The sequence below is a fragment of the Trichoplax adhaerens genome, genomic scaffold (genome assembly GCF_000150275.1).
Source record: "Trichoplax adhaerens TRIADscaffold_5 genomic scaffold, whole genome shotgun sequence".
Classification (NCBI taxonomy): domain Eukaryota; kingdom Metazoa; phylum Placozoa; class Uniplacotomia; order Trichoplacea; family Trichoplacidae; genus Trichoplax; species Trichoplax adhaerens.
Window position 1 is genome coordinate 6,349,515 of NW_002060947.1, and position 14,007 is coordinate 6,363,521.

The 14,007-nt window shown below is 30.9% G+C and overlaps 2 protein-coding genes across 2 annotated transcripts; one reads left to right on the forward strand and one right to left on the reverse strand.

Annotated features, from left to right (window-relative positions):
- Positions 1-2,347, forward strand: TRIADDRAFT_25833 (uncharacterized protein; the record flags this gene model as incomplete). The annotated part of the gene is made up of 5 exons (XM_002112547.1): positions 1-279; positions 1,189-1,396; positions 1,543-1,676; positions 1,855-2,043; positions 2,201-2,347. The coding sequence occupies 5 exons, from the start codon at positions 1-3 to the stop codon at positions 2,345-2,347; spliced, it is 957 nt and encodes a 318-aa protein (XP_002112583.1).
- A 2,385-nt stretch (positions 2,348-4,732) lies between these two features.
- TRIADDRAFT_25985 (uncharacterized protein) lies at positions 4,733-8,621 on the reverse strand (the record flags this gene model as incomplete). Its single annotated transcript, XM_002112991.1, has 3 exons — positions 4,733-4,987; positions 5,132-5,647; positions 8,463-8,621. The coding sequence occupies 3 exons, from the start codon at positions 8,619-8,621 to the stop codon at positions 4,733-4,735; spliced, it is 930 nt and encodes a 309-aa protein (XP_002113027.1).
- Between the last annotated feature and the right edge of the window lie 5,386 nt (positions 8,622-14,007).

Sequence of the window (14,007 nt, forward strand, 5' to 3'; positions counted from 1 at the left end):
ATGGAACAGTACAACAAGCCGAAGAGTAGAACTTTCACTACGAAAATAGTGCAACATTTCCCGAATAATTTTCAACCCTATCTGCGATTAATCCGTTTCGATCGTCCAATTGGTACTTACCTATTATATTTGCCTTGCACTTGGAGCATCTCGATGGCCGCTACACCAGGCCACTTGCCTGATTTGAAAACGTTGGCTGTATTTGGAATAGGAGCATTAGTCATGAGAGGTGCAGGGTGTACTATTAATGATATGTGGGATTCCGATTTCGATAAAAAGGTAAACGATTCTGCGATACTACATGTTAGGGTGTTTATCTTATTTGAATCATAGATTACTTTATACGTAGATATCGTTAATTATATGGTCTATACAGTATTCCACATAACAGTACAGTAAATGCTTGAGCAGATTTATCTTCTTGCAATTTGGATGCCAACTGCTGTAAAGTTATTCATGGAGAAGATGGCATATGATAGCTTGGCAAGCAGTAGAGTGTCATTTGTCTATGCAGTGTTCCACATAACGATACAGTAGAATGGGTAGATGTTTGAATGGATTTATCTTGTTGTAATTTGGATGCCAACTGACGTAAAGTCATTCAAGGAAAAGATAGCTTATGATAGCATGGTAACCAGTAAAGTGTCATTTGTCAATGCAGCGTTCCATATAACGATACAGCAGATGCTTGAACAAATATATCTTGTAATTTGGATGCTAACTGCTGTCAATAAAGAAATGGCTTACGGTAGCCTAGCAATCAGTAAAGTATCATTTGTCTATGCATTATTCCACATAGCGATACAGTAGATGCTGAAATAGATTTTATCTTGTTGTAACAATTTGGATGCCTACTGCCGTAAAATTATTTAATGAGAAGATGGCTTATGGTAACCTGGCAATCAGTACAGTATCATTGCACGTACTTTTAACGATATCCTTTTCTACTGGCTGTGTTAAGGTGCTAGCTAGGCTGCCATAGAGTATCTACAGGACATAGCTTACATTGAATTAATGAAGAGGATATACTGTAGTATTACAAATAATAGCTATTTACATAAATGGATTGAGTTAGTAGAATGATGTATCTTATAAATGATGGCTGCATTACATAATTTACATTTAAGTAGTATGATGCACCTGACAAATAATCGCTACATGGTACTACTTGTTGTTATTTTGTGCTAGGTTTTCCGAACCCGTGATCGTCCAATTGCTTCTGGCACTATTGCACATAAACAAGCATTGGGATTTTTAGCCGCACAATTGACTGTGGGTCTAAGTATATTACTATCTCTTAATCAATACAGTATCATCTTAGGAGCATGTTCCGTCCCGTTTGTAATTGTCTACCCGTTAATGAAACGTTTCACTTTTTGGCCGCAACTCTTTCTTGGTAATATAGCTAATAGCGATAGAATTTGATTGAATTGATTTACAGTCAGACTAGATTTTTACTGGCAATAATTAATTAACACGGTATTATACAGTCTACTGGTATTTCCTGTGAAGAACGCTAATTTTTATAAATGCATACTGTAGGGATCACTTTCAATTGGGGTGCTTTGCTAGGTTATGCTGCGGTCAATGGGTATTGCGATTGGAATGTTGTTATTCCATTATATGCAGCTAGTATCTCTTGGACGTTATTTTACGATACAATTTATGCCCATCAGGTTATTTTAGATTGCTATAATGATATAACACTAATGTCCAATTAACCTATAATTCATTTACACTATTTCCCCTTGACGAGTATATTTAATACTTTAATGAAATCATGAACTAAAATTATTGAATCAGTACATAGAATTTAATCCTAAGACTAATTTTTTATCTTTTTAAAATGGAAAGGATAAAGATGACGATCGTTTCATTAACGTCAAATCCACCGCTCTTCTGTTTGGTGATAATACCAAACATTGGTTATCACTTTTCGCCGGTATCACTACGACTGGCTTAGTATTGTCTGGTCTATCAGCTCATCAAACTTGGCCTTATTTTGCTGCTGTTGGAGGTGGATTTGCTCACTTACTATACCAGGTTCAATTATATCAGTGACTACAATTTTATACGTTTAATATCTTGCTACCGTACTAGGAAATATGATAACAGTGATATTTACCTTTGTCTACCGTTTATCTAAAAACTTGATAAAGTCTTGATAGTCATTTTGGCTAACCCTTTAATTGATTTTTAGATCTACAGTGTGAACATATCTAATACCGATAGTTGTCTGAAAGTATTCAAATCCAATATGTGGTATGGCTTAATCATATTTACTGGTATTATTGGAGGTAAATTACTACTAAGGGAAGGCAAAGAAGAACAGCAAAGTAGTCAATGAAATAATAAGTCTTAAAATTCCATGTTACGCATGCACAACCACTTTAAAGCTTGCGCTCTCATGCATGGATTTAAGAAATTTAATATGAATATTTCTATAAAGATACCTTTAAGTGATAAATTAATAATAATCAACTATTTATTGTAATTTGCGATGTACTTGCATTGTTTTGAGAAACTGATGATGAAATCTCATGTAGACTAAACTAGAAAATAGCTATCTAAATAAAATTGCAGGCAGCTACACCTTTGCAGCCTCAGATGATTAGAGAGTATCACTCTGTAAGAAACTTTTTAAAGATTGTCCTTAGTATCAGCGTTGATGGTAATGAAAGTTCCTTTGTGGCTATATTGTACGCTACCACAATGCTAATTTCATAGTATTATAACTAATAGCTTTTTGTTAGATTTTTAGTTCTGAAGCTGCATAGTCAAATTTAATTTCTACTCTTCATTCTGAAAACGTTTTAAATTTTAGAAAGGATAGTAGCAAAATATATACATTATGCTTTAATAATATGCGAATACTGTTTATAGATCACTGTGACAACTGCATATTTGTGCAACGTCTGTAAAATTTAAATAACATTTTATACTGCTATTTTTCGGTCTATAATTGCCATTATACCAAAGTAAAGAGTAATTTGTAATAGAAGAATTGCTGGACTATCAAATTACTGTCATAGATGATAATAATACGTATCTTTGTTTAGCGTTATACTTTATGCTCGTAGTAGGTACTTGCAGTATACGATTGTCACAAAACAGCTTTGCAACAAGATAACGTAATCTACGATCAATAAGTCAATTCCTTGAACTACGTATCAAGGAACGATATCTGCACTATCACGAGCACTTTTCCTCTACTAGCAGACTACACAAAGACTTAAACGCCTCGTATTTTACGTTAAACACTAAGTTGGACAATTCTTCTTTATTTCACGATATACTGCATTTATATACTATTCCTCAATAGTTCATGAGTCATAGTTAATACAATTAACATTAGAATCATTTACTGAATTAGATATTAATTTTAGCTACTGCTCTCTTAATGCAGACAACAGTATTTACGAACATAGACATGTAATAACTAATACAGAATAGTCAGATTACGATATGTCCTATCACGGAACATTTCCATGATAATTTACAGTCTATCATAAGTAAATTACAATCACAATGATTCGAACTGTAAGCAGATGATTTGCATTCCCTATTATAACTATTATAATTTCAGTATGTGTATAAGTGTCACTGTCATAAAAAGTCAGTGCTATATTAAAATACAGTATATCCAAATTAGAAGTTAACTAAATAAGGATAGTCTAACAGAATTATCCTAACAAAGTTATTTCTACTGTAATACAGTATTTAACACTGTAACAACGATACCTTACGATCGTTACTTGTAGTTGCTAGTAGCACTGCAAAAAAAATCGGTCTTCTGATTGTAAAGTTGTTACCAAATGATAATATATTGCTAAAACTGATCCTTTTTAACCCTAACCTGTCCAAATTCTACCGATATGTAGTGCAAATTAATGGTATTGCCGATTAAAGTTTGCGCATTAAACAGTAATATATTTACTGAGAACCAATTCCAGGTACTCTAGGATGACCTTAACTGCTGGATAGCAATTTTTCATAAATTTATATAGATAGATGTAATGATTGAATTGTAGTTTTATTGACTCATTATTCCTGATAATCTGCTACTACGTATATAAACGTTATTGATATTCATTTGTAAGCAAATAAAATTTAATTTTTTATATCTACGGTAGTTACAAACATTATTTATTAAAGCTTTAAATATGCTCCAATGATTACTAATATCGAGTAAACTGGAAATGCAATCTAATAGCCTTATTATGAACAATATAAAATACGTTTCATCGAATTGAAGTTGAGTTTAAGATGTGCACAGATATTATCAGTTAATTCATTAATAGAACGGAGACTTAAGAGATCTATCGCCCTAATAATGTAGTAAACCAACTGAATTCAGATGTAAAGCAAAATTTATCATCATGAAAAGTGCATATCGAGTAAAAATATATAACAATTAATAATTTTAATTATTTTTACCATACTGAAACAGAATAGGATGTAAAAGTTCATAGAGATGCCAATCAACAAACAAGATATTGACAATTACATTAATCTACTTGAAATGAATAATTCTATCTGCAGATAGAATTGATAGCATGCAAAAAAATAAAATTGCAAGGATTCAATTATATCTTAATTGAAAAATGTCATATTCATTAGCAGAATATTTTAACAGCTTCAAAGTAAACAAATAATAATTGAAGAAGAATGACTATTTCTGCCTATGGACAGCATTAAAATGAACTAAAAATTATAATGGAAAATTTGAACATTAACAAGTCGTAAATAGCATGCTATCTCGCCAAAAAGCATGCTGTAAGACGTGCATACTAGATTTAGCCATTGGCTTGGCATTAACAATAGGTGTTGATCGATCTCTTGGAAAGATGGTAGGTGCAAGAAAATGGATCTTTTGGATATTCATGCTTTCAATGTATGCTTGCAATGAACTGTAGAACATGCCTACTTCAGTTGGGCCGTAACTACCGTCAGAAAGAGTAACATGGCCACCTAATGCGATTATTCTCTGTGATTATAAAGCAAATAGTAATATAGTACGGTTAGTATTATTCGGTAAATTTGGAAAATTATGTATCTCAAGAAAATTACTTGCAAGGTAAAATAAAAATGAATAATTCTAAGCATCATAAGTCTGGAAAATCTTGATTACCCGTAAAATATGGCGCTGTGGATAAGGATCATCTAATTCGGTTGTTAGCGCTTTACTATTGATTTCAAATAATCCACCATATTCGGCAATGTATCTTATATTTCGATCGATTTTTTCCCAAATAACTTCTGTTAATTCAAAATTTTTCCTAAAGGTGTAAATTAGATCGAATTTTCCAACCACTTCTGGATGTGTTTTAGTGACTAATTCATATTGGCAATCGAAATATTCACAAAATAACTCTTCTGTATTGCCAACAGCTTCTTCGGCTTTCGTAAAACTATCGTTGTTTATATCGATCGGAATTCCACGAATATGACGAACCATTCCTACCACGTAATCAGGATTAAAATGCTGACGAGAGTCATTAATATCTTGGATAGAATCAGCTCCAAAGTAGAACGTTTCCATACCGACTAATAATTTAATATGCTCTTTGTAATGATGCTGCAAACGTCTAGCTTCTCTTATGTACTTTTCAAAATTTTCTTGGAGAAATTGGACCGTTTTCTTTGCCTAAGATGATTAAAAATTTTACAACATTGATTCATGATCAGGTTTATTTCTTCAATTTTAAAGAGAGAATTAATCTAAGCCAGTACGAATATGAACCAAAAACTATACTACACTGATTAATAATTAGTTAGACTGAATTATCTAAGCGTAATGGGATAATAGATCTTTCAGGCAGCATAAAAGCAATACAAAAATTTTTACAGCACTAATTTATGATCAGGTGTAATTTTAAAGTTTAAAAAGACAATAATTCATCTAAGACAACACGGAAATAACACTAATGTAAAATTAAATGAGTAGATAATATTTAATATTAATACGGAATGATTTTGCAGCTCTTGATATTGATGTGTAAGACTTAATTATGTGGAGTAGCATAGCCTGGATTATAGCTCTAAAAATAGCTGGTAAAGTTTGCGAACTACGCCAACTAGCTATTGATAGAAATATATAAGCAAAAATTATATAATAAAAATGCTCATTTATGAGTAAGCTACTTTTAGAGTAATTATCATGAAAAATAATATGTTTCAAATATTAGCTATAATTATTATACTAATTTTAAAATGAAGATTTTCTCCTTTAATCGCCAACTCTGCTTGGAGGTACAAGAATTGATGAAAGATCGATTACGCTATGTGCAGTTATAGCACGTTACTAATATCGAATTAAGCTCATAACCATATCAAAAAGAAGATGGCGCTTTTTTTAGGGGTATTACATAACTAGTCAATTGTGATGCTATAATCAATGACGAGTTAATTCTGGATTTTAAGTGCATTAACTTTTGAAATCGAAATTAAGTAGCGCAAATATTCAGAAATCAATAGTTCTCGCGAACAGTGTAACAACTAATAAAAGATACCTCTTGATCAAGATACAGTAGCATGCTAAATAGGGAAGAACTTAAGTAAAGCCTTGATTAAGTTAGTGTTAAAATATATGTTTTGTTTCAGTTTTATAATTTACATCTAATATTTTGGAGGTAACGTTGTTTGTACGAGAGCCATGTTGTAGCGATCTAAGCATATTAATATTGTAAAAATTCTTCAGAGTTAATTTACAGAAGGTGCTAGTTGGACACATTTTATCGTGTGTAGTTCAGTAGATTTACGTTACATTTGAAATTAGAGCAGATTAGTACATTTAGAAAATTCAGTAAAGCTAATCAGACTTTAAACATGTATTATAAGTAGAGTAGGCTATGATTAGCTCAAATAACCTGATTTATAATCTAAAAGCTATCCTTAAGGCGAGTAGCTTATTTTAATCGCAAACTGGGAGTTGATCAAAATCGATTATGGAATCAGGTCAAATTTATCGATAACTAATATGTCATTGCATGACAAAAAAACTAGTATAGTAGATTACAATGAAGTAAAAACCAAGGTCATTAAACTTTAAATTATATATCACAAGTTTGGTGGACTATTACCGGTTTAAGTGGTTTAATCTATCCTGTAAAGCTATATAATGACGAATAGCCTATTGTAATAATAAACTCATGATTAAAATTGATCGAGAGATCAAATGCAAACAGATCAATAACTTGTTACTGCTGAGGAAATATTACTATCGTAGATTGTAGCGCTTTAACTATCTTAATTTGTCATCTAGAGCTTAATTCACAAACAGATAGTATATTACAGTAGCAAATCAAAGATTTATAATGAAAATTAGATATCATTGAATGAATATTTAGACATTATATATGAGAAATTTAAATGATGATTTTACCTATCCCAAAAACTTATTTACCATCTAGAACCTACAGTAGCTTAAGAATCCAGTAATTCATTATAGCAATAATTCCGTGATGCTCAACTTAATCATGAAAAATATCTAATTTTATCATCTAAATCTTGACTCAAAGACAGGTAGCGCATTAGAGTAGCAAATACATGGCTTATCATGGGATTAGATGCCATTTGATGAATGATTAAACATACTATATTACATCATCAGAGAATATAAATGATGATTATACTCGTTTTATAAACTCATTTTACCATCTAGAGCCTGGTTTGCGAATGAATAACTCCAGGATGCTGCAGTTAGTCACTTTAAATATCATTCGCAGCTTAACTCAGAGATAAATAGCGTATTACCGTGACAATCTCAAGATTTATCATGATATTCAATACCATGGAACGAATAACTAGACACACTATATAGGATAAGAGAATTAAAATGGTGATTATATTCGTTCTAAAAAACTCATTTTATCATCTAAAGCCTAAATAAAGACTATCGTTATGAGTTTCAGCAATTACTCCAAGACATTAAAAGTTAATCATGAGACCAAAACTTGAATAATCAATACGATGTCTTATATGGTAGTATAAGGAAATATCAATTTGCACACAAGATCGATTAGTTTAACAGATAAACTACCAACTTCTACAGAATTCTTTCGATTGGCTACGTCGAGCTATGTATACGGGATTATAGATTGCTGGTACTCTGAACAAATGCTATTTTACAGTTTAATTTTTAGGACAATTAATTTATTCTTATGAATGTCACACTTAAGCGTATCCAGCGGCAACATTAAATGAAATATTTCATTGCTGGCTTGAATAATTATAGTTGTTACATTTAGATCACATACTATGGATTGGTGTTCTACTGCCACTAGTATCATGAATAATAAAGTGCCATATAAATCAAAGTTATCAAGATTAGTTTGATATAAATCCATGCAAATTGACGCCATTTAATGCAGACAAGGTCGTTCAAAAAAGTTTAAAAATCGAAATAATCTTACGATGAAAAACTCAATATTATTTTAGAGCAATGGCTATTTAACCTCGACTTCTTCTTTATATAACTGCTCTTCTTTATAGCGAGGCATCGATTCGCTCATGCCAAAGTAAGCATAACCAATTTCAATGGCACGCAAAACACATGATTCTAAATGGCCTTTACCAAATTGGCAAAATTGCCCACTATGACTGTTATAAGAGAATGGCATATCGTTTTTCTTCTCCTATCAAGTTGATAATGTGGTCTAATTTGTACAATAGGAGCTAATACCTGCAACAAATTAACGAATTTTTTCCCAAATCGAATGGAACTGAATGGTATAATGTTATAAGAATAGACTAAATATTGGGGGTTAATATCGCTCTCGTGATACTCCCTACTTTAATAGCCTTATAGAACTGGCTATTGTAGATGTAGCACTATATCATCCAAATTAAAGAATTTGTATGGCCTTCAGTTTGTTACTTAGCCCAATGGCCTATCATCATTGAATCCTCTATTTTAAATTGATGGTATAACGATCTAGCATATGTTCATGCCATATGGTCATGAATAGATCGAATTAAAGCAACACTTTACAGCTTAAGCTGTTCTACAATCCTCATCATATCTGAGACTTATCATATCAAAATCATTCATTCTAAGTGTAGTTGAAATCTTTCAAAGGTATGTACGAATCGAGCATATAGGATTAGGTAATTAATGTAATTTTCAACCTAGAATGCGTTATTAGCAGTAAGTAGATATCTTCTTTTCGGCTCAAAGATGGGCTATAGCACGGATATCAGTATACACTATTCCCGTAGAGCATAACTAACACCATTATAAAAGGTATAAAATTCATTATGGTGCTACTTCCTGGGAGTGAATGACCATTATAATATGATACATTACAGTTGATTTTCGTTTAAACTGCTATGAAGGTGTTGGCTCTATTGGACTTTATTTCATGTCGGTAGAGAATATGAACAATTCAACATCAACCCATGTCCAGTTTTCAAAATGAATTTTATAAGTTTAGCTCTAAGATTGACTAATTAATTATCTATCTATGAAAGAAACTTATAATTTGTCTCTTGTACCTGGAATGAGGAAGCAATCTACGACAATAAAGTTTTATTAGCAAAATCAACGATCTTGATATTATTATTTTGAGATATTTTATTGCATACTAGCCGAATCTGTACACCCAGATACAAAATAAATATATAGTATGCACACATTACAAAGTCAGATCCGAGGCTTATAACTTCTTATAAGCTGTCGATAAGCCTGTATCCGAAGAATTTAAAGGCGATATATCATACTTATTGCTCTGGATAGTCATTGTCAATATCATTCAGAGCTATGTATAAATTGAGCCAATTGGATTGGGTGATTAGGGTTATTATCTTTAATTTAAAATAGGCTATTAACAGTGAGTGGATATTTTCTTTTCGGCTCATAGATAGGCAGGCAGAGATATCACTATAATTATTACGGTAGAACATGATAAATACCATCATAAAAATATAAAATTCATCTTGACGCATCTTATTAGGAATAAACGGCGATTATAATGTGATAGATTGTAGTTGATTTCGTTTATACTCTGATGGAAATACTAGCTCTACTAGGGCTTTATTTTATATCGATAGAGAATATAGGGTGCATTATAATTCAATATCATCACATATCCTTTTTAAAGTGGATTTAAAAGTTGAATTGTAATATTGACTAATCATCTATTCATGAAAGATGCATACAATTTGTCTCTTGCATCTTGCATGAGGAAGCAGTCTGCGGCAATAAAGTTTTGCAAGAAGATCAGAGATCTTAATATCGTTTTCGAGATATTTTATTGCATGCAGAAAATAAAGATGATTTATCATATAAAATACTCTGCATAGTCATTGCAAATATTTCGCAAAGAGAAGCTGAAAAGTTAAGGATATTTTATTGTATGATTTATTTGGACTACAGAATGGCAATAAAAATGCCAAATTGATCAGAGTTATATTATATCGCTTAGACCATGCAAAGGATAATTTATTTTAATATTATTCTTACACATTATCTCTTAATCATTGGACTTGTGATACTTTCTTCATTATCCAAAAAACTAGGAAAATAATATATCTTGTAAAATAATATCCGCCTTAATCGTAATTTATTCTAAATCATTAGTATAAATATGCTTATAATTCTTTTATAAGTTAATCGTTTTAACCTATAAGGCTGAAGCGATAATCTTAGTAAAATGGAATCTGATATATCACGCCAAAATAAATTGCCATCAGTTCTGAACTCTACATAGAAATACGCTTAAGAGATTAATATAATTAATTAGGAAAATGAATTGCTAGTACTTAACTCTGCTAGTAAAATAATTTAGGATCATAAGAATGAATAAGAATGATGAATTGTGAAACAAAATTTACTATATAGTCTCAATCTAGCAAAAGTAGTTCTAATTGTCATAAGAATTCTTTAAATTATATAGTTTGTGGGAGTTTATATAAAGCTGAACATTTACAAATTATTGTCGTCGTACTCTCGACACAAGGCATTATAAGTGCTTTCAATGCTTCCATATACATAGTTTACTTTTCTAAGCTACAGAACTTCATAAAGCAGATTTAATTTATCAATCTTGGTTGATAAAAAATACCCAGCAAAATAAAGAAATGAATAATATAATAAATTAGTACCATTCTACAGTATTTCTAATTTATCATGATACGAAAGAAATTATTGCCTAACCTTAACTAAAGCTGTCAGCTAACCGATATGGTACAAAGTTTAAGTTGCCTATTCTATAAACCACTTGAATTTTTTACAACTAAATTTGCAAGCTTTCGAAAAATTAATCATATTATTGCAAGGCTGATTAATCATTAATTAATAAACAAATATGATCTGGAAGAAGTTACCGGTTTATATTATCGATTACAGCGTTGTGTAATTAAAATATGAGTATAGTTAATTATCTCTTATTGATGAACTATGAACCCTTTCCCGTTCATTGTCATTGCAATCAGATAAATTTTTAACGAGCGCAAGAATGCAATTACACTGACGTAATAGGGAATGATCAAGTTTAAATTTTTTGTCCGCTACATTATCAATTTAAAGCCACTTAATATATGATTAAACTACTAGTAAATGAGCTATCGGGTGCAATTTTCGAAGGGTAATATAAAGTTGATAATTCACTCATATATTTCTTAAAAGATATTTGCATACAGTTAAAGTTTCTATAGATTATCTAAGCTGATCATATAAATATTTAAATAAAGGTTTAGAAATACTAATTAATATTCTAAATCAAGAACTGACGTAAGGAGCTTACGCGAATGCACCAATTTAATGTAATTTTCAAATTATTGTATGATAGCCATCAATTTTTATTTACTACCGATAAATTAAGCTCGTAAACAAAAGGTTTAATATTTAAAATTGTAATTTGCTTGCTGTGATGTTTCGGAAAATTGAGAGTTCGGCATTAGTCGCAATAAAGTACAATAAAATAGTTAACGGAAGAGTAATCTTTATTGAGCTAGTGTAAGAGAATAATCGTGTAAGATTATCGTGCGAGTAACGACCTGACTAGTCGAATAATTACAGTAGTGTAGAATATGTAAAGCGAGCAAGCTTACCGTGTAACTACGAGAAATAACTAATGAGATAGGCGAAAGAAGATAGCTTTCATAATGTTAAGAGCACGGCAGGAGGAAATTACTTATAGACACGGATGATTCATAATAATAAGTTACATCTATGTAAGGATAATGCTACGGTATAATTTAGCTAGAGTCTAAGAGATTTCCACGGTGTAAATTGTTAAATATAAGTTAAGCATATTTAGAGTTGTGTTACAGTCTAGTGGAAATTAATGTTTCACTAAAAATGGTCTATACCGTATTTAGAAGTAAACACTACACTTGCGTTTTTACAGATGGCAGTCAAACTATTCTTAGAAATGTGGAAGCACAACTAAAGCAAAACACTTTCGGTACACTAAAGTCCACTCGTGTTTTTAAATATGTATTTACACTTTCGGTTAATGTAGATACATTATTCCTAATCTATAATCCACATCTATTATGACTAAAAAATCAAATTGTAGGGGCGTAAAATGATTATATGAGTATATTGTAAATATTATGCCTAATCGAAAATAAGAAAATGATATATTGCAAATATCCTTCTTAAAAAAACTTCCCGTGATAAATTTGAATGTAATTTAATCTCTCAATGCTTAAATGCAATGGAAAAGGTAATCTGTCAATCGTTAAGACCATACCCGGTCATTCCAGTTCCTAGTAGTTTATAAATAATGGCTAATCAATTTTTACGATATCAAATAGTTTTAATTGTTATGGCAGCGCGACTTCTAACATAGTTATAGAATGTGTATATGATAAATTAAAATTATCACCTTCGAAAGCATTTTAAAATGTTTCAATTCTTATAGTAAGAATAATAAAATAGCCACTACTAATTCTTGTGAAACGAATTATAAGCTTGCGAAGAACAAAACGTATAAAAATTAACCTGAAATGGTAATTATTGGGTCTAATAGAAGCAATCATTTAAGATGGGAAATTAGCTATCCTATATGTAACATAGAATAATCAACCTCAAGGAATTTGTGATAAATTAAGCTGCTGATATCAGCATGCGAAATAATAAAAAGTCTAATCGAGTTCTTAAAAGATAGGAAATGGGCTTTTGAAGATTTGACCTGTAAATTTAGCTTCTAAGAATTTGCAGAAAATTGAGTTTGCTAAAAGTTATACGCAAAGTACCCTGAGTTCATTTTTTATAGAGTTATTAAAGTAGGCAATCGATTATCTGTTCATATTTGAAAGAAATAGTGCAGTTTGCAAAATGACCGACTTCGCATACGATCACGTTCAATGACATAACTAACTCGCTTAAAAGGGTAAAACAATAAACCTTGTAAAATAGTTAGCATGATTTATTGATTATTTACCTATGAAATTTAATAATAATTGTAATAATTTGGTAGCAAATTTGACATTGTATGAAATATTGAGTAATGATTACACCTTGAGAAATACTTGAATTGTTTAACTTAATTTTCTAACGTAAGTGCTCGAATTTCTATCTGCATTCGATAAGCGAATAAAGTTAAGATCTTTAGTTAACCTAAAAATTTGCGATTAAAATCGTACAGTTTTCCAGCGTCCTTCTTTGTTGCAACTACATATAATTAAACCTTCCTATACGGAAACCTACTAAGGTATACGGTATTCCTTATTCCAAACTTCGAAAATATTTTAGATTCAGTTATTATATCGTTCTTTTACAAAAAATGCTCAAGTAAATTCTTTCCTACCAGATTTTAAAATACGTCTAAGATAAGCAAGGTTACAGTTTATGGAAGTAGATAAACGAAGTTATTCAAAGACCATGACGTAGTGATTCCATAAATACGAACATTGATGATAGAAATTTAATCGATTTTGTACTTTAACATAATGAAATCCACAATATGATATGACTAGAAATATATCTAGCTAATTAGCTATAATAAACAATCATATCAACGCATTCAAATAGCATACCGACTTATTGTCTGTGGACAG